The following is a 24,191-nucleotide window of genomic DNA, read 5'->3' as shown; positions in this document are numbered from 1 at the left end:
ACAAGGAGTCGGGGCGGAGAGGGAGTTACCTGTAGGGAACGCTGGGGCTATTAGGATGAACCGTTCTCTCTAGGGCCGCCTGTTGTTTCTTCAGAATCACCTCTGCCAGCTTCTGCTTGACCACACTGCTGGCTACGGCACCTGCAGGGGTGGAAATTATGAGTGGTTTGGGGGGTGGATGGGTGGGTGGCCTCCCTGGAACGTTTTCTGCCCATTGCGCTGATCACGCCCCCCGTGCCCCAGACTAGGCTTCCCAGGGCCCCTTTATGCAACAGCCAAGCCTGAGGCTACACCCCTTCTGTGAAGCCCGCGGGTCCCCCTTCACTTCCTCCCACGTTCACCCCCAGTGCCTGGCAGGCAGAGAGCGACCCCGACTGGAGCTGGCATCCTCCTTCCCCCCGCCCACACGGGGGGCCGTGGACACGCCGGGGGAGGCTTCCACCCTTACTTCGCTTGCTCTTGTCCTTATTGAGAAGCTGCCGCAGCTCTTGTTCCTGCTGCCCCATCTGCAACTCGGGCATCGGCGTGTCCATTGAGAGCTGTGGGGAGGGGGCGAGGAGTTGAGGACAGAGGTGGAGGCTGAAGGGAGGGCGGGGCCGCGTCTGGGCTTGAGGCTTGGTGGGAGCTCTAGCTTTACCCGCATGGGCTCTGCCGAGCGCTGGGGCTGCAGGCCCGCCAAGAAGAGGTGGTGGTGGAGGCGCTGGGGGTGCTGCAGGGCCAGCAGTGTGGGCTCCGGCGGGGGCTCCACCGGGGGCCGCTGGCCCACCCGCAGGTCCATGGGCTGGGGCTGAGGGCCTGGCGTGTCTGCGCGGGGCCTGGGCCAGCCTGAGGGCGCACAGAGAGGGCAGGGTGAGCGGGAAAGGCCCGCAGGTGAGCGGTTACCTAATCCGCCTCCTTCAGACTCACTTGACAAGGCACAACACCCTCCAGGGGCCTTCCCCTTGGGGGCCCTCAGCACAGTCCTGCAAGGTAGGTATTTTCAATTCTGTTTCACCCGTGAGAAAGGAGGTCATATATACCATGCCGTTAGTCTATCGCTGGTGGTGGTGAGCTGATCCTTTTGACCCCAAGTGTAGTTTTCTACTAAATATATTGCCTCTCCAGGCCACGGTTGGGGGCTGTGGGATTTAGGAATGGGCTGAGTACCCTTTAGTGATACATCCTGGGCCCTGACCTCTCCTTCCCTTCTTCCCCACTGGAGGAGGATTGGACACACATGCCCTCTGATAAACTGATCTCAAAAACAGCGATAGGACAGGCAGTTCCCTTTGTTCTGTCTCCAAGCCCAAAGGGCACCCCAGGCCCTCAGTTGCCATCCTCCCTACTTTATCCCAGGTCACAGGATAAAGAAGAGGTGCCTCAAACCCACAGCCAGCCCTGGCTAGCACCCTAGGCCTACATAAGGCCCAGGTGCCCAGGGAGCTCCTAGGTGCCCAGGGAGCTCCTAGGTACCCTCACGCCAGCTCTGGGCCAGGCATGGCAAGGACGGCAGCTTCAGGGCCTCTTCTCAAGTGTCCCCTGCACCCACACCAGGAGCACCCTGCCAAGGCCATGGACGCAGGGGCTATATATAACCAGTTGCCAGACTAGGTCCCACACCAGCACCGCCAGCTGTGCCAGGCTGTGCTCAGCAGCCAGACATTCCCAGTTATCCTAGAAAGGAGGTCACAGGTGGGGCTGGGAGCAGGTGAGATCACACAAGCGGAGGAAGCTTTTCAGAGAGGCTTCCTTCAGCTAATGCAGTGCTGGGCATCCCCTATGGCGGCAGCCATGGGCTGTCTTCCAGGCCTGCATTGAGGAGGACTGGAAGGCGCTGGGGCAAAGACCAGCCAGGGACTCAGGAAACACAGCCTCCAGGTCCAGCTGAACCATTATCTTAACATCTACAGCACATGTGCCGACTTGCTGCAAACCCTTTCACCTCATCACCCTGGGGCCCTGGGAGGGAGCTACTACTATTCCCACAGGAAGAAACTGAGGCTCAGGTGAAGGGACCTGGCCAAGGCCACCAGTCCAGGGCACAGTGAGCTCAGGTTCTGTCCTGCTGAGACCGGCGCTCTGGCTCCATTTTCCCCTCCACTTTCAGGAAGCTGCCTCCCCTGTCTCTCACCCCAGGATGGGTTTCTCGCTGGAGAAAGGCAGAGGGGCTTGCAGTAGGTGGTCACTAAGTGGTACCCGCTCTTATATTCTCTGACTGTGAGATGGAGACGAGAGAGGAGCAGAGCAGGGAGGTGCCTGTACCATTCTCTGGATGTTAAGAGACCAGAGTGGGTGGCTGGGCACCCAGATACTGACAACAGCAGGCAATGCACCACTTTGATGTCCCCACTTCTTGCTCATGCCTCCATTCAGGGACCCCAAAGTCTCATTCTGGGTTGAGTTTGGGCTTCTGATGCCACTGCGCTGCTGCCCCAGGAAAGGTCTCAGTCCTCTCATGGCAGGTGTCCTGGCTTCCTGGGGGGGACTCCCTCAGTGATGCACGAGGGTCCTCAGGGCAGGCCCCCTGGACTTGCGGCCAGCAGCTTTGGCCGCACAGACTGGGAGCAGCCCATTCCTCTCTCCCTCACTGCCTCAGCCTCCAGAGCACAGGCTGCTGGAAAGGTGGGAGGGGGTCTGCCTTCAACCCTGGGAACCCCTCTCAGGGTGAATTAGCATTTGAGGGTCTCCACAATCTGGTGCTAAGCTGGTCTCTCCCCACCTTGTCTCCCACATCTGAACACAGACCCTCTATCTAAGCCATCAGCTCATGTACAGCCCATGTCTCATCACAAACCATGTACCTTCCGTCCTCTGAGCTTTTGCTCACAAAGTCCCCCCGCTGGTGCTGTCTTCACCCCTCAATTCCACTTTTCTAGATCTTGCCAGACTTCCAAGCCTTGCTGGAGTCTTTCCCCTTTCCTGAAGCCAGCCCAGGGTCCCGTGTCCAGCCCTCCTCTGGATTTCCATCATGCTGGTGGTTCTGTCCCCTGAAACCACCAGCGAGGCAGGTACCAAATCTGAGTTAAGCTCCAAGGGCAGGGACTTGGTTCTCCCTATGGCTCACTATCCCAGCACCTAGAACCAGGACCTAGCACATGACAGGCACTCAGCAAATACTGTCTGAATCAATAAATAAATCCCTATGTCCTCTGTGCCCTGGAATAGAGATGGAGTTCATTCATGCTTCTTTTTCCAATTTCTGTCTTTCAATGTTTAGAAAATTACACAGCCAGGAGGACTATATGACAGTAGATGGTGAACTCAATGTTTCTTGAATGGATGGATGAATTCCTTAACCAGCTGCTGCCTCCTTTCACACAGATCACATACTACATTCTACCATTATTTCTCTTTTTATCTGTGTGTCTCATCTCCCCAGGTCTGCAAGCTTTCGACAGCTAGGACTGGCGCAAAGAGGACATGCCCTTCCTTTCTCGCTGCCCTAGGCTGGGTGTCAGGTGTGGAACCTGCACCCAGAAGGCCCTCAGTGGATCTGGTTGAAATGAAGGACAAAGCAGCCCTCAGTCCGTCCAGCCTCCCCAACCCCCCGCCCAACCATGGGTACATCCTAAACCATGGGCATCCACCCCCTCCCCGCCCAACACAGCCTGACAGCAGCGGGGGTGTGGAACGCTGAGAGGATCACGGAGGGGGGTCCTCGACCTCCACCCAAGTGCCACAAGGCATCTTCCCATCCTGCAAGGGCTGCTGTGCCCACCCCGCAGGGCCGGCGTGAGGACCACAGAGCCAACAAACAAGAATGCACCCCCTCCCCAGAGCCCCCAAGGCAGGGACCTGAGCATAAATATTAGCTTCCTACTTGCCTTCCTGTTTCGCTGCCCCAGCGCAGACAAGGAGAGCATCCTGCCTTTCCTTTTCCTGTTGTGCTTCCCAGCTCTGGGGCCCGCCTGGATCCAGAATTGCCTCTCTTATCCCCCACCCTCACCTCTTCCCCACAAAACCCCAACTTTGCCCTGTCCCCCAGAACCCCAGTCTCCCAACTCTCTGGCCCATCCTCCAGCCACCCTGCTGAACCACCTTCTGTCCTTTTCAGCTCCTCACCCTCCTTTGTCCTTTCCAGCCTCATCTTCTATTCCCCACCACACTCCCCCTACGGCATACTCTTACCTATGATGGGTGGGCTGGAGCAGGGGGCAGCCGGGCTCACCTGGGTCCCATCTGTACAGAGAAGAGAGATGGAGTGAATCAGCTGCCAGGAGAGGAAGGGCAGGGGAGGGAGAGGAAAGAGGGCTAAGCCAGGCAGGCTGCCTGCCTGTCCAGGAGGCCCCACTCCAGCCCGAGCATGCCAAAACCTGGCACCTCCACCGGAAGCTAGCCAGAAAGTCAAGATCCCACCCCATTCCTTTCCTCGAACTCCCATGCCGCTTAAGAGTGATCCCCAGCTCCATCTTCCTCATCCGATCTATCAAGTGGCTGAGATATCTCGCTCTACTGGAGCTCAGTCCTGGACAGGAAACTCGGGTGGTTCATTTACCCAGCAGTGTCAGGCTTCCCTGAGGTGCCCAGCCTTCTCTGGGCAGCCGAAGCAGGCTCCCAGAGTTGGAAGGGGAAGGAGAGGGCTGAGGGGTGAGGCGGACAGCAGGCTGGTGAGACTGCCCTAAGGACGCCTGGAGGGAAACAAGGGGAAGGGAGAGCAGGACTGAAAAGGGAGCTGGGCCCCCCTCCACAGTTGGGGAGGGATTAGGTCATGGCCTGGAGGTCAGGTCAGATCTGCTGGGAGCTGCGAAGGGGTGGATCTGGAATGCACAGCTCGAGGACCCCATAAGAGGAACCCCCTCTTCCTACTGCCCCATCCTGGGTCTTGCAGCCTCTGTGCCCCCAGAGAAGGGAATCGCTCAGCCTCTGTTTCACGGATAACCTGAAAGAAGAAGTCTTTCCTTCTGGAAGCGGCCACCTCTCCCAGACTCCTCGGTCCAGCTCAGGATCCCCAACCCCACCTCCATCCAGTTCAGAGCCCATGGAATCCCACGGTAGGGCAGTCAGCAGCAGAGAGGCCTACGGGAGCCCAGGGGCTGGCTGGGGTGGGGAAAGCTGAGTCCTGAGGCCACTTTGCCCTCCTGCTGTCCAGCTCAGGGCAGAGGGGACGGAGCTGGAGACCAGAGGCCTCCTGGAGGGGCAAGTGGAGGACATACAGAAGCCCTCCTCAGACCAGATTTGGGGCAGAAGGGGTGTTTTTCTGAAGGTCAGCTGGCAGGCACTGCTCTGTGGCCTAAGGGCAGCCTCAGTCATCTTTCAAAAGCTGGACAAGTAGAAGTCCCTGCAAGCAGGTGGGGAGGGGCGCCTCTGGGCACAGAGAAAGAGACTCCCACCAACTGCCCCCAGATACTAGTGCCCCGTGCCCGGATGACATTTGGTAGGGAAATGTCACTCCACCTATTCAAATGCGGCCTATCCTCTCAAGTCCAGCCGGAGCCCATCTCCGCAGGAAGCTCCCCCTGACCCCACATTCCTCACCTCCCCAAGCATCCACTTGGTACCCACCACCTCGACACTTCCGTAATCGGGGTCTCTACAGTGCCACTGGTGAGCTATGACCTAATACCTCGCTGGGCACATGGCAGACTGTTAGAAACTGGTGACTCGAACACATGACACTCTCCTGACCCCATGCCTAGGACACGGCATGAGTATCTCTCAAGGTTTGTGAGCCTCAAGGAACAGGAGTGCAGGAGGCAGCCTCCTATTCCCAGAATGGGATAGCCCCCCACCCCGGGGCTCTCTCAGGACCTCGTTCTCCGAGACAGGCTTCAAAACTAGGCTCCCAGCTGCACGTCCAGAGACCATAGGGTCCTGTGCCTCCAGTCCCTGCTGCTGGGAACTGTCTCCTTCAGCCCTTGGTCCTTGCCTGAGGGCTGGCCAGCAGCATGCACTGTGGGGGCACAGCCAGCTTCTCTGCACCCCATTCCCCTGTAACCACGGGTTCTGGACACCATGCACCCTCTGGAGGGGACAAAACTAATGGCCCTGAACTCCGAAGTGTTTGTTACAGGGCTCAGAAGAGACATTCTGTGATGATGATATGATGTAAACTCTGTTTAGGAAAGCTGGGTGTGTGTGTGCATGTTTTGCCTACCAACAGGGGTGGATTTTAGAAGCAATGCCTGGAAAGAGCTCTGCTTCTCTCAAGCCCCTGGGTCCATGCTGAGAGACCAGGGGTTCAGAAGCGCCCAGAGCAACCGAGATAATTGTTAGGGAGCAGCTCTCCTGTGTCCCAGAGAGAAGAAAAGGCACCCGGTCAGCGGCTGACCTGAAACCACAAAGTAACCATCTGGCATCTCAGACTTGGGGATGAATTTGGGCGCCCTTCTCATCAGCCCCTCTCACAGTGCTATTATCACTAATTTGGGTGCAATCAGGAGTGAAATGTGGGCTTCCCTAGTGGCTCAGACAGTAAAGAATCTGCCTGTAATCCAGGAGACTGGGGTTCGATCCCTAGGTCAGGAAGGTCCCCTGGAGAAGGAAATGGCTACCCACTCCAGTATTCTTGCCTGGAGAATTCCAGAGACAGAGGAGCTTGGCGGGCCACAGTCCACGGGATCACAAAGCATTGGACACGACTGAGCGACTGACACTTTCACGTGTGAAATACAATCAGGAGTGAATGGACCCAAGAGATGGAAAACACAGCATAGGTCTGGCCCTTTCCCACACTGCTCCCGGCCTTCGTGGACAGCTTTCATTTCTGGAATTCTGGTCACTCTCTATTCCTACCTTCTTTGGAGGCAACTGCAGTCAGGCTGAAGAGACGGTTTACCAGGTGCTGAAGTTTCCATCAAGTCACCTTCCCCAACTGGACACCTGATCTTACCCAGAAATTCTGCCCCAGTGGGTCCGCCCTGGCCCTCAGCCACCTCCAGGGTAGACATAAATGCAGCTCTCCCGTCCCCGAGCACCTGTACAAGCTGGCCTCCCGCTCCTCCCTTGTTTCCCCTTGGTCCTCACCTGCCCAGCAGATGTGACTGGAAACCTGAGCTCGGCCTGGCCACCTGCTCTCCCCGGTGCTGCCAGTCTTATGTCAGGGGAGGGAGCATGGCCATCCACAAGCCCCCTCTGAATGCTTTCCATGTCTTTGTCAAAGCTGTGTCCCCCTCCCTGGTCTCCTGAGGAGTTGAAAAAGGAGGAGCAGCCAGACCCCTGCCCTGCAGGCACGAGGCGAAGCCCTGGGTCCAGGGCTGACTCTCCCCCTCTCCCTCCCCCAGCCCCCTCAGCTCAGGTCTGCCTCGCCAAACAAAGCTTGACTCCGCAGGGGGCTGGCAGAGAAGACAAAGCTGGGAGTGAAATGGCCACGAAGGTCCAAGAATCAATAAACAGAAGAGAGAACGTCACAGTTGCCCAACTGACAGAGTGAGGACTGTGTAGTGTTATGTTAGGAGCTGATGAGGCTTCAGAGATTGTGCAGGCAACACTCTCACTTCCCAGAGAAGGGAAAGAGAGAGGGGAGGGAGGGCTAGGTCACAGTCACCCAGCGGGGCAGCGGTACAACCAGGCCAGACCAGTGCGGGGAGGAGAACCCAAGAAGTCGATCCCAAAAGCAGGTTCTAATTACCTCTCGATGAGGGCACTGGTCTTGGGCTCGAAGGAGTGGAAAAGTGATAAAACCTGACTTTTACTTTCAGGAGTTTCAACTCCAGACAGCCCACGATTTTTTAAAAATTGAAAAGTATATGACTTGTAGACACTAAAAACATTTCAAAGAGCCCCCCAAAGTATGAAACTAGAAGTTTCTCACTCATCCAACTCCCTAGGACTTCCTTAGACTCAATTCCATTTAACAGTTTCTTATGTCCCTCTTCCAGAAATTCTCTTGCTACTTACTAATTCTATTGCTCATGATCTTGGCACCAAGCTGCTTATTACTCAGATTTATCCAGAACCCAGTGCGCTGCAAGCTGGATGGGAACTCCGGCCCCATGAAGTGAGAGAAGTAAGGGTCCGCAGCATGGAGGACGTTGGCTTTGAGGTTAGATAGTCCGGTGTTCACACTCCGACTCCCTCAGTGACCGGCAGGGACAGCCAGGGACACGCTGCAGCTTGGGCAAGGCTTGGCTGTGCCTCCGAAATTCAACAGTAAGAATATGGACCAGAAAGAGGTCATTTGAGATGAGCGACGCTGCGCGTGAAGCACGGGGCACATGGCGGGTACTCCCCGCTAGGGTCGTGATTCATCCTGTTTGCCCCTGAACTCACCTGCAGCCGCCCTCTGGCATAAGCATCTCATCGTCTGGTCCCATCTGCGTTCTCCCCTCGTCTCTCAGTCCACTTGCTCCCAGATGCGTTCCTGTCCAGTCCCTTATCTCCTGACTCTCCCAACTCTTCTTTTTCTTCTCCATCTGAACTTTTGTAAACTAGCCGTTTACTATGTGCCCTGTGTTTGCTAGTTCATCTGACCCTGATGACAAACCTATGTGGTGGTTACTATTTTTATCCCTATTATATAGATTAGTCAACTGAGGCCCAGCAGTATTAAATAACTCATCTGGAGGCACATAAGAGGGAAGTGGCTAAGCTGGGACTTCAGCCAGACAAATGGGCTCCAGAATCCATGTTCTTAAGCAACACTCGTGGCTGCTTTTCCCCAGCACCTCGACTCTACAGGCTAGTGGGTGGACAGCGAATGCAGGACCTGGCTGGGCACAGGGAAAGATAAAAATCACACAGCTCCCAGGAAACCTGAACCAGCGGCAGACTCCAGTCCTGCTGCAGGTTAGAGGGCGGAAACTGCCTGTCTCATCTCTAGGCCCCGGTGAAGACAGTCCTCCCAGATCACAGATAAATACCAACTGCTGACTCTGCAGATGCCATGCCAAGCGATGATTTCGGACTATAGGTGGGAACAGGGGCTGGCAACTGACAAGGCGGGAACTTGGACGAGCACCGCCTTCATCTTCAGGCTCTCCGGCATCCTCCTTTGTCCCTTCCTTAGATGCTCCCAAGGGCCTCTGAGGCTTTCTCATTAGCGTCTCAAAGCAAGCTCCACCAGGCAGGCAGGAAGGCTGGCGGGCCTGGGGTGGAGGCTCCCAGGTGAGCGGCTGGGGACGCGGGCCTGCCCAGACAAAGGCCTCCAGTCAGGCCGAGGCAGGGGGCCCAAGCTCGAAGGCTCCGCAGCTATGCGGCAGGCAGGAGGCTGGATGTGAGGGCCGCAAGGCCGGCCCTCCACCTCCGCCTCCGCAGCAAGCATGCCCCTTTCCCCGCGCCTGGGGCCCTGGGGCAGCTATTTTTAGCTCTTGACACCTGGGTATTTTGCAGCCGCAGGATGTCCGGTTTGGAGTCTCTTTCTGGGAATCCCACATGCGGCTGTTGTAAACAGCCCCACGCAGCGGTGGCCTGTGCTGGGAGCGGGCACCCCCCTTTCTGCTGTTTGAGATGAATCAAACAGGAAGCAGATGTAACCATGGCAGCAGCAGCTTGAGCTCCCTGGGGGTGGGAAGGCGTCCTCTCTGGCTTCTTGTCCCTGCCCTGGGGTCCAGTCCCTTCTGTGGCCTCTCCTGGCGGATGGAGACCACCCTGAGGCAGGGGAGCTGGGCCTTTCTGAGTCCTGAGGGGTTGGTGGTTCCTGGGACTGGCGCTCTCTGGGGCATCTCACTGCCCTCTGGCAAGGGAAAATGGGAGTCTCTCCAAACCCCGCAGCTCCCGGGGCCTCGGGGCCACTGCTCAGTCTCCCCTGGCTATTCTCTGTGGGACGGGGAGGGTAGAACCACTTGCTCAGGGTGTGTGGCATCTCAGCAGCAGGCTCCCCCCAGTCCCAGGCCAGGCCCCCTCGTCCAGACTGCCCTAAGCTTTCTCAGGTCCCAAAAGGCCTCAGAAACCAAAGTTGCCACTTACCCTCAGCCCTCTGCTCCAGGAGCACCAAGCCCTGAAATAGGAAGTTCACCACGATGTCTGCCCACCATCTGTCTTTCCTATTACAAGCAAAACAACCTGAGCAGTCAAGATGGGGCCCCCATCTGTAATTCGGGGAGAAGAGCTGAGTTTCTGTCAAGCTTCTGCCTTTGTCTCTTCCCCTCCCCCACCCCCTGGTGCCCCACTGAGACCAGCTGCTCCCTCTTAGCCGCCAGCCCCAGCCAGTCTTTCTCAAGGGCCAGCGCTTGCCCCAACAGGAAGCACGGTCACCGCCCTGGGGCTGTCTCAGGGCTGCTCCTTTCTCCCCTCTGAGGTCTGTGTTCACTCCCTCGCCCTCACTGGTCCCCCAGCTCCTGGGTCCTCCTTGGCTAGACCCTGCCTCCCTCTGCACCCCACTTCTGCCTCCCGCCGGTTCTCTCTCTCAGCTATGCCTTTCTGGCTCTGCTCACTGGTGCCATCCACGAGGCCACTCAGCCCACTCCAGAGACTGCCAGGGAAAAGCTTAAGTTATATTAATATCAATCATTATTATTTTATTATTACCAGTAATTAGTAATGTTAGTAAGGATCAACAACCATGTACTGAATGCTTACTGGGTGCTGGTTACTGAGCTAAGTATCTGACTTGTACTCTCTCATTCGGTCCTCACAAGCACCCTATAAGGTCAACACTGCTACCATCCTCAAATTACAAAGGAGGTAACTGAGGCTCAGAGAGGTTATGAAACTTGCCAAGGTCACACAGACAGTAAGTGGAGCTTCTGGGACTCCAGAATCTAAGCTCATAATCCCTACACTGGTGTGTATAATGAGCCCCACCCACTGAGGTGAGGTGAGGCCACCTGGGGGTCACTGGACAGAGTGTGGTCCCAGCATCGGAAGGCCTGGGGGTGACTCACGTGTTCCCACAATGCCGGCACTCCATCCAGAAGATAACAAAAATAAAGACAGGACCATCTCTGCCTATGCCTCCAAGAGGCCTCCAAGAGGCACTCCCCAATTCCATCTTTACTTCCTTTTTCATCCTCTTCATTTTCCCTGCTTTTTAAATGTACTTGTTACCATTTTATCATTTCCTGTAAGCTGCCCCCAGCTGCGCGCATATAACTAAACAAGCAAACCCCCAAGGCTGCCTCAGAGGACAAACGCTGTGTGAAGGCACTCTGGAAACCGTCAGGCCCTGTCTAAAATGCAGGTTACATAACCCAAGCAAGACACCCACGGAGCGGCTACTCGGGAGTGAATCCCCAGGGAGAAGATGCTCTCTTCTCTCTCCCTCTCTTGCCCAGGCTTTACACACTCCGGCAGGCCATGGGCAGGAGTGGAGGGAGCCCCGCGTGCAAAAGAGAGCCCCCATCCTCAGGGCTTCCCTGGTAGCTCAGTGGTAAAGAATCTGCTTACAGTGCAGGAGACCTAGGTTTGATCCTTGGGTTGGGAAAATCCTCTGGAGAAGAGAATGGCAACCCATTCCAGTATTTTTGCCGGGAAAATCCTATGGACAGAGGAGCCTGGCAGGCTAGTCTATGGGGTCACAAGAGTCGGACATGACTTAGCAACTAAACTGCCACGATCCTCAGGGCAGGCTCCTGAGGGGCTAGGAACACAAGCAAACAGCCATCAGCACCCCTAGACCTGGATGTCTGGAGAGAGACAGAGATCACGGTGGAGACCCTGGCCTGCTCCATGGCCTGGGGCATCATGGATATGAGTCCATGAATAGTAACAAGCTATGAATGCTGGCACTCACAGGATGCCACATTAATATTCATGACAGTTAAATACCAGATCCCCATCCCAGCTAAGCCCCGGAATCCCACTCATTTCGCCTGTTATTTTTGGAAGGTGGCGGGTAGATTCTCCAGGTGACACAATTCCCTTTTGCGGCCAGGGCTGCCCTTCAGGCTTGCTCGGCTGGGGTGTCTCTAGACCACAGATCCAGCTAGGGTGCATGCACAGCTCTCAGGGAATTCAAATGCCAGATGCATGGTACTGGGTACTGATTTGGGCCAACCAGCTGTCTTGGAAAATTTCTAGCCAACTGGGGATTTGATGAGATGAAAATTTACTGTAGTGGAAGGTAGAGATCACTGACTGAAAAAATGGCATACACTGTGTGGTCTTGTTTTGGTAAAATGCACAACACAGGAAGGCAAGTCAGGAGATGGAAAGGTGCTCAGAGGGACCGTGGCAGCGATCTCCCATTGCTGGGCCTGGCTGTTTCTTACTCTTTTACCTTTGCTCCTCTGTGTTGTCTGACGTCTACGAGGTGCATGAACTGCCTCTGTAACAATGAAACAGAATTGATATGTATATATACAGCCCTGCACGATCAAGATGGCATTGCCAACGGGCATGTAAGCTCTGGGTCCCGTGAGAACGAGGACCCAGGGCTCTCACTGATTCCTCCTATTCTTGGACCCCATATCCTCGGGGGTTCTGCATTATCTACAGCCCAGGATCCTCGGCCTCTCCCTGAAGCACACAGAAGGCCGAGCACGGGCCTGGGCACCAAGTCAGGACTGACTTAATGGATGCCTGCAGCCTGAATAATGATCATTTCCTGAAAGAAATGCCTCCTGCCTCTTCCAGGGCCGCTGTGCTGGGAATAGAGACTGCTGACATCACTGACCTTCTCATCCTTCCCCTGCCTCATGCTCCTTTTAAAAGTTGCCAGGGAGGGGCTAAAATAAAGGTCACCCCGGCAGATGCTGGCAAGGTACTTACTGCACAGCAGGGCCATCGGGGCCAGTCCCATCCCAGACCTTCCCTGTGCCAGCTGGCAGCGAGGTCCTAGGGTCCCTTGCATCCTGCCTCACTGGGAGAGGCGGGGGTGAGGGAGTGAAAGAGAGAAGGGGTCCACCCTGTGACTTCTGGCTACAGACTCCTGCTGTTCCAGGCCCTTATGGGTGGAGGAATCTGTGAATTTGGCCTGATTTTTCTGTGAACTGGGGCTGAGCCCAGTTTCTGTTCTTCATGTCTTTAACATTCCCTATCCCTGACCTTCAAAAATATGAACAATAACATCAATGATGGTGATGATGTTCTCTGTGCACTGACCTCATACTGGGCACAGTGCTAGTCTTACTTACTTGAATCTTGAGAGCAACTCAAGGAGCTTGAAGCAATTATTACTTTCATATCACAAAGATGAGGAAACCGAGGCACAGAGAAGAGCTACACTCGGTTTTTTGCAGGAGGAGAATAGGGACGCTACCACCTTCCTCCCTGTGACCTCACTGGAGGGCCCTTCTGCAAGCTCTGCGATGGGCCCAGGAGAGAGAAGGTGATCACTCACATTCCCAGGGTGCATTTGAATCTGCTGAGGGTTGACAGGCACATACGAGTAAATCCCCGCTTGAAAGATTAGGAAATCAGGTGTCAGAGTCCTTGGCAGCCTTGCACAAGGTTCCTCAGCCTATTCGACTGGGATTCAAACCCAGGTCTCTGGTCTGAGAATAGTTTCTTCCCCACTACCACACTAGAGGACTCTGAAGGCCTGGAAGGGAGAGGCCGTCCTTCCAGTGCCCTGGAGCAGAAGTCAGGGCCCAGCCCCTCGCCCGGTGGGGCGGGGGTGGGGGGCTGTGCCAGCGCGCCTCCTCAGCTCCACCGTGACTCACTCCTGGGACCCAGGGGAAACACAGCCCTGAGCTGCGGGCAAACACGGCCTGCCGCCTGCCCCGCCTCCAGCTCCCCGCCTCCACATTTGCTAACCGAAACCCGGCTGTTGCTATTTTTAACCCTCCAGCTCCCCCTTGCCTGGGGCTCCCCCCTTCACCCCACCCCGCCCCCCCGCCCCAACCGGGTGCCACCAGCCTGTCATTCTGAGAGCAGTTCCACAACCTGAACGCCCCTGGGCGTAGCGGATGCCCGTGCAGGTTTGTGGGGCAAGCAAAACAACACAGTTACAGCCCTGTCGCCCCAGTCGCCGAATTCCCCCACCCCGACTCTTTCCGAACCTGTGACTCCCAGCCTCCCCTGCTTCTCCCTGTCATCCTGGCAGCGGGGGAGGGAGAAATGGGACTTCAAGGGCTGGGGGGGCAGGTGGGGGGAGACTGCAGGAGCCAGAGCTGGCCTCCTGGGGGTGAGGGAGCTGAGCTGGACTCCTGAAGGAGTCCCCCTCACTCTCTCCAGGGTGCCAGGCTCTCCCTGAAGGCCCAAGGTCTCTGCCCACCAGGATTTCCAATCCCTGCAGGCAACATGGGGAAAAAAGGAAGTGGCTGGTGACGGGGTGGGGATGGTGAGTTTAGCCCAGGGCCCTCCTCATGAGCCATCCTCTCCCCCTCCTGGGCGGAAGGCCGGGGAGACACAGGAGTCCAGGGAGTGAGTGCACCAGAAGCCTAAAGGAGGCCCAGGGTGGAAGGACTCCAGGAGGGTGGTTGGAGGCCTCTTCTTTTGCATGAGGGCTCCTCTGATACACAGCTCTCTGGGGAGAGGGCTGGACCATCCTGCAGCCCACAGCTCTGGGGGCCCCCAGGAAAACCTACCAGAAGAGGCTGGAGGCGAGAGGGTCTGAAGGCTGCTGGCTGATGTGAAAGGTAACCTTCTGAGAAGGGGCCGAAGGGGCAGGCCTGCAGGGGGACCAGAGGGGCCCGGCCTTCTAGCTGTCTTCTGCGGCCCCCACCAATGCCTCCCAACCCCGCCCCATGCACAGAATCTCTCCCGGTTTGAGGAGCAGATTCCAAGGGCCCAGGAGAGGCTCTGCGGCGCCCAGCCCAAGGTCTCCTCCTCTCTCTCTCCTGCCCCAGGCCCTACTCGGCCAGCCTCAGCCCTCACTTTGCTCCGTCCTCACACAGGCCCCGGCCCGTCCTTTTTTCTGGTGTGTCCTCTCTTCCAGGGCCCAAGTCCTCTCTACGTAGGATCCCCCTGTCTCCTCGGTGACTCCTGAACCAGGTAAATAGATCCCAGTGGCCACAGAGGCAGCCAGGCTAGACCAAGAAGGGAGGGACTTGGCACAGGAGTTACAGGGTGGCGAGAGGGGGAGGAAGGGAATGAGGAGGGAGGAAGGTGAAGCAGGAGGGTCAGGAAAGGGGTGGCACTTTGCTGCCACCTCCCCGGCACCCAACACATCCACGGGGCCCTGGACTCAGCCCCTGGGAGGGAAAGAGGCTGCTCCCCCGAGCGCTGAAGCAGCCTGAGGTCAGCCCTGTCCAGCTCCCCCTCCTCTTCTCCCCTTTCATCAGCCTCTGTGGATTGCCTGAGGAGCCGAGACCCTGATGTCTTCCGCACCAGACCAAAGGCTGGCCCTCGGGCTCTAATCCTCAGCCTAGGTCCCTCACCTGGATCCAGGTGGTTGCCAAGCATGGCTCAGAAGCTCCGAGGGCTCACTTCCAGCCTGGGGAGGTGAGCGCAGGCATCCATTTCACTTCTCGGGCAGACCTCCCCTGGCCTCCCTGTCTAAGGAAGTCCCCCTTGTTATTCTCTCTTGCTGCGCCAGGTTCATTTCCTTCTTAGGGTTCATCACAATGGGTAACTAAATGTATCTACTCATTTCTTGACTTGCTTACTTGTCTTACCGTCTCTGCCACTAGAGTGGAAGTTCCCTGAGGTCAGACGTCCTGCCTATGAGATCACTGTGTATCTGTGCCCGGGACCTGGCATACAGCAAGGCTCAGTAAGCACCCAGTGAGTAAATAAATAGCTGAATGCTTAGCACAGCAAAGGGGGCCTTCTGGTTGCCAACGTCACTTTTAGGATTGATGAGCCACAGGTCCAGGATTTCCCCAGGGAGAAGGAAGCAGGATGTAAAAGGAAAAGCAAGGTCAGGAAGCCCGGGACCCCAGGGAAAAGGTCAAGGCCAGTGAGCATCCACTCCAGTTCCGTCTGGATCCACGATGTCATGCTGAGTGTGGACATGTACACAGTTGCACACCCAGAGGACGCATGGCTGAGTCCTGGACTGGTGTTGAAAGGCTTGGATTGTGCCCTGGTTCTTGTCTTACTATCCTTGTGTCCTTGGACAAACCACATACCTTCTGCGGGTCTCAGTTTCCTCAAAGGAAAAACTGAAAAGGTTGGCCCAGATCAGCAGTCCTCAAACACGGCTTGCCACCAGATCACCTGAAGCACGTGTCAAAATCCAGACTCCCAGGCCCCACCCCTGCAGATTCTGAGTCTGGAAGGGGGCCTGAGGATCTTTATTTTGAATACATCCCCAGGTATTGAAATGTACCTGGAATTGGAAATGTCTTGGAAGCCAAAATGGGAAGGGAGGTGTCAGATTTAAGGACTCCTCCTAATACTCAGACCACTAAGGAAAGGGTTGTCTGGGGGCACTTTCCTGCAGTTCCAAATGTCCTGAACTCTAAAGCAAGTGGCCTGGGAACCAGCATTTGAAGAGAGATGAGCATGCTTTCCAGCAAATACCTGGACTTCAAAAAAAAAAAAAAAAAGCCATTCCTGCACAGGCATACATCCCCTCCAAACACATCCATCCACCCCATGCAGAGCCAAGAATGCAAAGATGCACAACTCTAGAGACCACACACATCCATACTACATGTGTGCATGTTCCCCAGACACCCAACAAAGAGCCACCGCATGGACTGCAAATTGCCATGGAATCACCACCTCTACATACAAGCCTAGGGGCACACGTGCAGACCCCCACCACTCACTCAGTGTGCATACACACCCATCACGTGTTGATCCACACGAAACAGACACTATCCTGAATTTATTCGGCCTCTGGGAAGTGGTGCAGGACCAAAGGAGCTATGCTCTGCTGATGACAACATCTCTCCTGCCTCTGCCACTCCCCCCTCACCCTTTGCCCCAGGCAGCATGATGTCCAGTTCCCTTTCACAGGGGGAGAGCTGGAGGACAGTGGAGAGATGGGATGTGGAGAGATGGGATGAGAGGCACAGAGTCCCCTACCCCAAAAGTCCAGCAAAAACGTCTCTTCTGCTTCCCCCACCAGGAGGTGCAAAAGGGGCTCCACCCAGCCCAGCCACCCAGCCCCCACCCCCAATGCTCACTTACTTGCCTAGATTCCCAAGCTCTGGTCCCTAGGAGCCAAAATGGTAAGGGAGGTGGCCAGATTTAAGGACTCCTCCTAATACTCAGACCACTAAGGAAAGGGCTGTCTGGGGGCACTTTCCTGCAGTTCCAAGGCCTGGGTCCCCCTGGGAAGGTTGCCACAGAAACAGGGGGAAATATCACAGGGAAACACAATACCCGGCAGGGTCACCTGCTGACCAGGCTTCCTGCTGTGTTGCCCACCGCCGCCCCGCCTCCCCATCTCATTGCCCTCTTGGCCTCCTTCTCTGGCCTTACCCGGGGCCTCCTCACCGAAGCTCTCCTTCCTGCCTCCCCTGCCTTATGCAGAAAGCTCTGCTCCTTTTGGTTCCAAACAACATCAGGGATGGCCCAGAGCTGAGTCCCCCACTCCTAATCCTACCAGCGCCCCCACCACAGGAAATCAAAGCTTCCTGCCCCAGAGGAAGTGCCCCATCTAGTGAACAAATCCAACACAGAAACGACAGTCCCAGAGCCTTGGAAAGACAGATGCCAGCTCCCAGGCCTCACCCTGGCCCTGCTTCCAGCAGTACCCCTCACCCCACCACAGGCCCCGGTGTCAGGTCTGCCTAAGGACAGGTCAGGCCAAGGCATGACGAGGGCATGCGCGGGACCTGAGCCAGGCCAGGGAGGAGAAGGCCAGGAGTATGGGCGCTGGCAGAGTTAGCAGGTCTGGTCCTGGCCCCACCTGGCCTGCCATTCCCTGGCTGGGTGACCCCGGGCCTTACCTTAGCTTATCTTCTCTCGGACCCCTGACAACTTCAAAATTACCAGCTCTTAAAATGAAAGGCCAGGAGAAGGAAGGCAAAGAGGTGGTGGGGGTTCTGCCTTGGGCACAGACGCCTGCAGCCCCAGGAGGGTACCCATTCCTCACACCCATCACACATGAGATTCTAATTTCCAAGGGCTTTCTATCCAGATTGAGGAGAGGATGGTGGAAAAGAAAGTTCCAACTCTCATTCCCAGAAAAGAATGAAAGCTGGGGTCCACCATTACTGAAGGAAATGGGGGCCATATCAGCCCCCATCCTGGACACCACCAGTCCATCTCCTATTGTCAGCCTCTCCTTCTCTGTGGTCATTTTATTGATGGGGAAACTGAGCTTCAGTGTCAAAGTAGAGTGACCAGTTTAGACTCTTGGAATGGTCAGTGCAAGACCTGAATGCAACCTTCCCAGCCACAGGATAACAGCTTAAGACTTGGTGGCCAGAGACACCCACCCCTGGGCTCAGGCTAAGGAACACAGAGACCTCAGGAGAACACTGCCCCGGAGCCATTCCAGGCGTAATACCAAGAAGCAGCTCTGAGCCTGGCCTTGGTGGGGCCCAGGAACATCATGGGACTAAAGGCCGAGGAAGAGTCCCAGCGCATCCCGGACCTCGTTCCAGTTCAGGTTCACTGGGAGCAGCACAGCGAGACTGCTTTGTGCCTTTGTTTCCCCAGCAGTGACTCCACGGAAGAGGAACATTACTTCTTAGTTCAGTGGGTAGAGGGGACAGAGAGAAGAAAGCAGGGAGGCTGAGATGCTGAGCAATGAGCTCTGCAAATGGTCTTGCAGAGGCTGGAGAAGGAGCTTCCAAAAGAGTTGGTATGAGGAAAGGAGTGTGTGGCTGCCCAAGCCACTCGGAGGACCTGACCTATGGGGTCCTACAGGGGAGAAATGGGCCACTGTTAGGGAGCACGGAAACTGAGTCACAGTGGCTCGGGCAGGGGTCTTGAGGAAAGTCCTCATCGACCCAAATGCATGTCCAGGGAATAGGATGATAAATCCAGATGCTGAGTCCCCAGCAGGGCCACTGAAACTGGCAGGCAGAGCTGGGCCTCAAGCAGATGCTGAGTGAGGGTGTGGGGAGGGATGGGCAGCAGCAGGACAGGCCCCGTCCAGACGCAGGGGGAGGCCTCTGGGGTATGCAAGACGGCCAGCAGGGACAAGGAATGGCCTGGACTGGGTGGGAGGAGCCCCAGTGGCTGGCCAGGTCAGATCTGAAAGGGTAGCTTGGGCAGCAGGAGAGAAGGAAATGGGGGTGGGGGTGCTGGTTGGCCTGCAAGTCCCACGGGTCTCTCTTAGTTCACAGGCCCAGAATCAGAGCTCAGCCCAGCTGCCGGATTTGCCGCCTGCTCTCACTCCCCAGGACCAACAGACCCCAGGTTTGGGGGGCACACATCCTGTCCCCCACCGCTCAGGACACAGCCTGCGGTCCCCATCTTCCCGCGCCCCGCCAGCACCTCCACAGCTCACTTGAGCACAGGTGTCTCTTCACCCAGATGGGTGAGCAGGGTTGGGGGGGCGGCGGGCGGGGGGCGTTGCTGTCAGAGACCCTTCCTCATAGGGATCACTTTCCCCAGCGGAGGGGTCGGAAAAGTCCAACCGGGGTCCGCGGGCTGGGGGCGCTGATATTCGGGGCTCAGATTGTGGCCCCAACTCAACGGGTCCTGCCCTTTGCCCAGCGCTTCCAAACCTTCCGCCCGGGAGCACCGCCCCCTCCCGGGGCCGCGGCGGCCGTCCCTCCCTCCAGGGTCCCCCGTTCAGTCCTCCCCGTGAATGGGGGTGATGGGACGCCGGGCCCGCGCACCGGCGGCCCGGGGCCTCCAACTCCCTCCCTCGGGCCTGTCGCTGCCCCGGGGCGGGCGGATGTGGGCGCCCCGCAGGAGGCCCTTAACCCTCCGGCCCCGGAACCAGCCCGGGCCGGGAGCCTGCCAGAGCCCCGCGGAGCCGGGCGACGCGGGCACGATCGCGGGGGCGCACGCCGGGCTGGGCCCGCGGAGCCCCGCGCGGGAGCCGGAGCCCAAGCCCAAGCCCGGGCGGGCGGCGCTGGGTGCCGCGCGCAGGGCGGGGCGGACGGGGGGCGGCAGCCCAGTACTCACCAGCGCCGGGGCTGTGCATCCAGGGGCCGGGGCCCTCAGAGCGGGGGGCTCATGGCGGGGCGGGGGGCTGGGGCGCCGGCCTCACATCCCCCCCGGTCGCCGGAGGCTGCGGAGCGACTGTGAGACGGCGAGAGGAAGGGAGGGGGCCGGGAGGGGGAGGGCCCTGGCAGCCCGGCCGGCAGGGTAGGATGACAATGGAAGGAAATGCTTTATCTGAGTCTGAGAGCGGGCCAAGGGGGAGGGGAGGGAGGGGGCAGGCGCTCGCGGCCCGGGGACGCACCACCCGGCAGACACGGCGCGGCGCCCGGGCTGGCGGACGGGCGGGCGGACACCCCGCGCGGCCAGATCGCGGGGAGGCAGCGCCGAACCCGGAACGCGGGGGACGCGGCCCCGACCCGCGCGCTGCCGCCGCGCTGCAGCCCAAGTCCCGGCCGCCGCGCGGCGCAGCGACCCGCGCACAATTCCCGGAAACCCAGATACCTGAGCGCACGCACCCTCGCGGGCGACCGGGGCCGCAAGCAAACATCCATGTTGGCCCGGGGCAGAGTCGTCTACACAGACACGCCGCAGGGAGGGACCCCCGCGCTCAAAGGCACAAGCACGCACGGCCCACCAGCCAGCAGTTACACGGGGAGGGGCGGGAGGCCGCGGGACGCGCGTGGAGTCACCGGTCCCGGCGAGGAATCCCAGACGGACACCCCCGACCCCGCCCCAAGCACAACGTGCCTGAGGAAAGTTCCAGGATCTGATTTGAATCATTGCCCAGCCCTCCCCCTCTGCCATGCCCCCCCCCCCCACCATGCCTGCTGAGGGGAATAGAAGGGTCCAGCCTGTTCCTATTAAAAGAAAAAGGGGGTGGGGTGGTGCCGATTTTGAAAGTTTTCTTTTTTTAAAGAAATTTCTCAAGGGATTTCCTTCCCTCCTCTCCTCTTCCTCTCTTCCTCCCATTCCTCTCCCCCCACCACCCTCCCCCCCTCTACTTTACCCCTCCCGGTCCCTATGAGTCAAACTTCAGCAATGTGCCCAGTGTCTCCCAGTGCATTACAGCGGATCATAGAAATGTTCCAGTCTGTGAGTCGGAATGTAGCCGCCTCCAGCCCTCCCTCAGCTAATAAACTCAGCTCCGGGCTGGCTTTGCACAGCAGCCCTCCCTGCCGGGCTCCCTGTTAGCAAGACTAGAAGGTCAGGGTCAGGGGTCAGGGGCTGAGGACCTCCCCATTGTGCTTCCCGGCCTGGTCTGTCAGCCCTGTGCCTCTGGCAGTCTGCTGGGTCAGAGACACACCGGCTCCGTCGAAGTGGAGAAGTCTACAGGAAGCGCTGGTCTCTCCCTGATGGTGGGGGGCTCACCCCTGGAAGGCAGAGGGCAGCTTCCCTTTGACTCCATCCTGCTTCCCTCAATCCTGGGAAGCCTGGAGTCCCACGATGCTACAGAAAAAGAAGAAATTGAGGCTGAGCCAGAGACATGTCAGATTAGAAGCAAGAGTCCCAGTGGCCTAGGAGAGCTTGGCCATGCTGAGGTCCAACATCTGACCATAGCTACCCTGTTCCTGCAAACCTGGCTCAGGTCCCACCACCTGTTGCTCCTGCTTCCTACCTCAGGCCGTTTTGTGGTCCCAGCGCTCACAAAGCAGACAGATCTAACCGCTTTGCACTTGTTCACTTATCCTCACAGACCCCTTTCCCAGCATGAAGGCCTCCTACAGCATGGCGCCACACACACCTCTCTCTCTTCCCTCCCCTTCCGCTGTTCTGCTCAGGGCCTGGAGGTACTTAGTGCTCAGTACTTAGATGTTAGTACTAAGTACTTAGATGTTAGTTGCTGTTATTACTATTATTATTTAAGCCAAACCGGGCAACTGGCTGTCCCCCTCATGTCCTTGTGCTGTCCCATTCCCCTACTTTGGCTCATGCCATTCCCTCCAAAAATGAATGTTCTTCCCCTCCGCCCCTGCTAAAATCTGTCTAATCCTCAAGGTCTATCCCACTTCTCCAGGAGGCTTTCCCTGATTCCCATAGCCAGAGGGATTCTTTCTTCTCCTTGAAGGACTCCACTCCAGCATCTTGTCAGTCTTCCTCTGTACTTTGACCTTCACCCACTTGTATACTTGTCTCAGCTCTCTCCTGCTTCGCAAGAATGTTCCAGAGTGGACGTCCCCTGAGCCCAGCTACTGCCTTAGTCAGGGGTGCATTCCTTGTAGTGTCTTGCTGAGCGCCTTCCACAGAATTCAGACTCCCTCTGGGTCATTTTTGGAATTGAAACAGATTCATGGACTTCAAGGACCATCCCCCAGTGGAACAACATCAATTATACCTTTTTTCTCATGACTCTTAAAGACACATGTTCTTCCGCCTCAGGTGTGTTTTTCCCAGTCTTTGCTTCCAAACCAAATCCCTCTCTGTGCCCACGGCCTCCATATCCACAGCCTCCAGAAAAATCGCTTGGTTGCTTCAGACGCTCAGCCTCTCCCCTGGTGTCTGTCTCCTTTAGCCTCACAATGCTCCCTCCTGATACCACCCCCAGGACTCCTGTAGCTATTTCTGGACTGAAATCAGGCATTTGTTTGCTCATTTCTACCATGTGCATCATTCATGTATTTGTTTGTGAGTTTTCTTGTTCTTTTTGATCTAATCACTGAGTTCTAAGAGATTTGTGCACAAAGTTTATCTCCTCTCAACCCCTACCTGTCCCCTCGGTTCTCCACACATGGCTTTCTACACACACCAGAATTCCCTACCTGAAGTCAAGGCAGAGAGAAAGACAGCAGGTGAGTCCTACATCCAGAAGCTGGACTGTTCCCCTTCTTATCTTGCCCCTTTACTTACCACCACCCCACCTGCATCTCATGGTCCAATCTTAATCCAGTTTCTAAGTCACACCTCCCTTGCTGAGGTGTGTTAGGGAGTCTCCAGAAAAGAGACCTGAGGCAGAAAAGTGCAGGCTACCTTTTTCTTCTCTACCCTGGTTACCATGTGGAGAGCTTTGTTTTGTTTTGTTTTTGCACAGACCGCTCAGTTAAGTGCTCTGCAGAAGAGATGAGTCTCATAGAACCTGCCTTGGCTCCTTGGTATCTTCCTTGAGGCTCTGGCCATACATAGGCTGAGGGCACTGCCTTCTGCTTTCTTTGGGGCTCTGGGGCTACCTGACATTCTCTTTCCCTTCTTTCCTTCCCTCGCTTAGCTACCTTTTACTGTTTACCGTGTAGCAGCCCTATGCCATCCCCCTGGCAAATATTAGATCATTTTATTCATAACAGTAATCCTTGTTATGCTTGTGATTACGTACGGATGACAGCTCATAAAGGCTGAGAAACCTGACCAAAGTTACACAACTGGAAATTGAGGAGGGTATTCATCTATTCAACAAATGTTATTGGGTGCCCACCTTGTGCCAGGGTTTAAAGCTCCATCCAGAGTCATCTGGTCTAAACCTCAGGCCTCTGAGACCACTCTTGACCCAGCTTTCTAGATGTGGTAGCTGAAGCCACAATCCCTCCCCTAACCCACACTTCCCCCACACTCTCCACAAGGCCAATCAGAAAGTGTTCATCCCTGGCTTGGGTAGATCTCAGAGGGACAGCCACTTCCTTGGGTGGGTTGGGCCTTGGATTCCAGTTTCTCAACCTGGAATCAGATGCCAATGCCTAGGGTTTGGACTAGAAATATAAATAGGGGAGATAGATCCCCATCTTCAAATAAAGTGTTTCATGGAGCCAGATATAACAAGTGGAAGGAAGGAGAGGGAGGGTAATTAGGATTTATCCAGAGGCTCCTTTGTATCACATGCTGTTCAAGGCCCTTTCACTTATACCTCAGTATTATCCCCACTGTTTTAGTTAACGAACTAAAGCTCAGTAAGACAAAGTGTTTTGTCCAAGGCCAGAGCTTCCCACATGGCTCAGTGGTAAAGAATCTGCCTACAATGCGGAAGACCTGGGTTCGATCCCTGGGTTGGGAAGATCCCCTGGAGAAAGGAAAGGCTACCCACTCCAGTATTCTGACCTAGATAATTCATGGACTGAATAGGCCATGGGGTGACAAAGAGTCAGACACAACTTAGCGACTGGGCACGCACGCAGGCATAGAACCAGTAAGTGATTCAATTGCAAATGTGCCTGATTCAGAGCCTGTGCAGTTTCTTCTAACAGATCAAAACAATGCAGAAGTTGTGGCCAGGTCTCCTTCTCCGGTGCAGCCTGGTTACTAGAGATCCCCGCTGATCAAGGAATGCCATTCTAGATGCCAAGTTTCCTTCCTCACCAACCCCAGTCATGTTGTCTCATCCCCGGTCCCCACCTTTGTCTGTTGCGTTGCTCTGGAGGGATCAGAGGAGCTATGTAAGTATTCTGGCTAGGATGGAGGGGTACGACTTTGGGGTGCAGCTAGGCAGACTCCCACTCAGGATTTTAGGATCTGAGAGAAGAAGCCATACATCCTCCTGGATCAGAGTTAAATTTAGAAGAGGCTGGGTCATG

At 56.5% G+C, this 24,191-nt stretch overlaps 1 protein-coding gene and 1 long non-coding RNA gene across 13 annotated transcripts in view; one reads left to right on the top strand and one right to left on the bottom strand.

Moving 5' to 3' along the window:
* Positions 1-20,486, bottom strand: part of HDAC7 (histone deacetylase 7) — a 36,766-nt gene extending 16,280 nt beyond the window's left edge. For 3 of the 11 annotated variants that reach the window (XR_011566577.1, XM_070789209.1, XM_070789210.1), the window contains exons 1-5: positions 20,214-20,486; positions 4,108-4,158; positions 638-825; positions 449-539; positions 30-141 (exon numbers count right to left, since the gene is read on the bottom strand). Coding sequence is in view for 10 of the 11 variants with exons in the window: in XM_070789209.1 (XP_070645310.1) it covers positions 30-141; positions 449-539; positions 638-825; positions 4,108-4,158; positions 20,214-20,478 (707 nt within the window). In the remaining variant the exon portion in view is untranslated. Of the gene's footprint in view, positions 1-29; positions 142-448; positions 540-637; positions 826-4,107; positions 4,159-6,942; positions 7,182-8,187; positions 9,794-12,073; positions 12,122-14,324; positions 14,409-14,613; positions 14,886-19,719; positions 19,889-20,199 lie in introns of those variants that run through there. The other 8 variants (XM_070789213.1, XM_019960712.2, XM_070789214.1 and 5 more) reach the window with 8 other exon arrangements.
* LOC109559175 (uncharacterized) lies at positions 13,899-19,158 on the top strand. Of its 2 annotated transcripts, XR_011566579.1 has the most exons (5): positions 13,899-14,375; positions 14,675-14,730; positions 15,021-15,180; positions 15,369-15,462; positions 18,923-19,158. It is a non-coding gene; the product is annotated as an uncharacterized lncRNA (long non-coding RNA). The 2 variants fall into 2 exon arrangements; XR_011566578.1 differs by having other exon boundaries at positions 15,021-15,462.
* Positions 20,487-24,191: the final 3,705 nt, after the last annotated feature.

The sequence above is a fragment of the Bos indicus genome, chromosome 5 (genome assembly GCF_029378745.1).
Source record: "Bos indicus isolate NIAB-ARS_2022 breed Sahiwal x Tharparkar chromosome 5, NIAB-ARS_B.indTharparkar_mat_pri_1.0, whole genome shotgun sequence".
Lineage (NCBI taxonomy): Eukaryota > Metazoa > Chordata > Mammalia > Artiodactyla > Bovidae > Bos > Bos indicus.
Note: the sequence above shows the minus strand (reverse complement) of the source record. Positions and strands in the feature narration are given on the sequence as shown.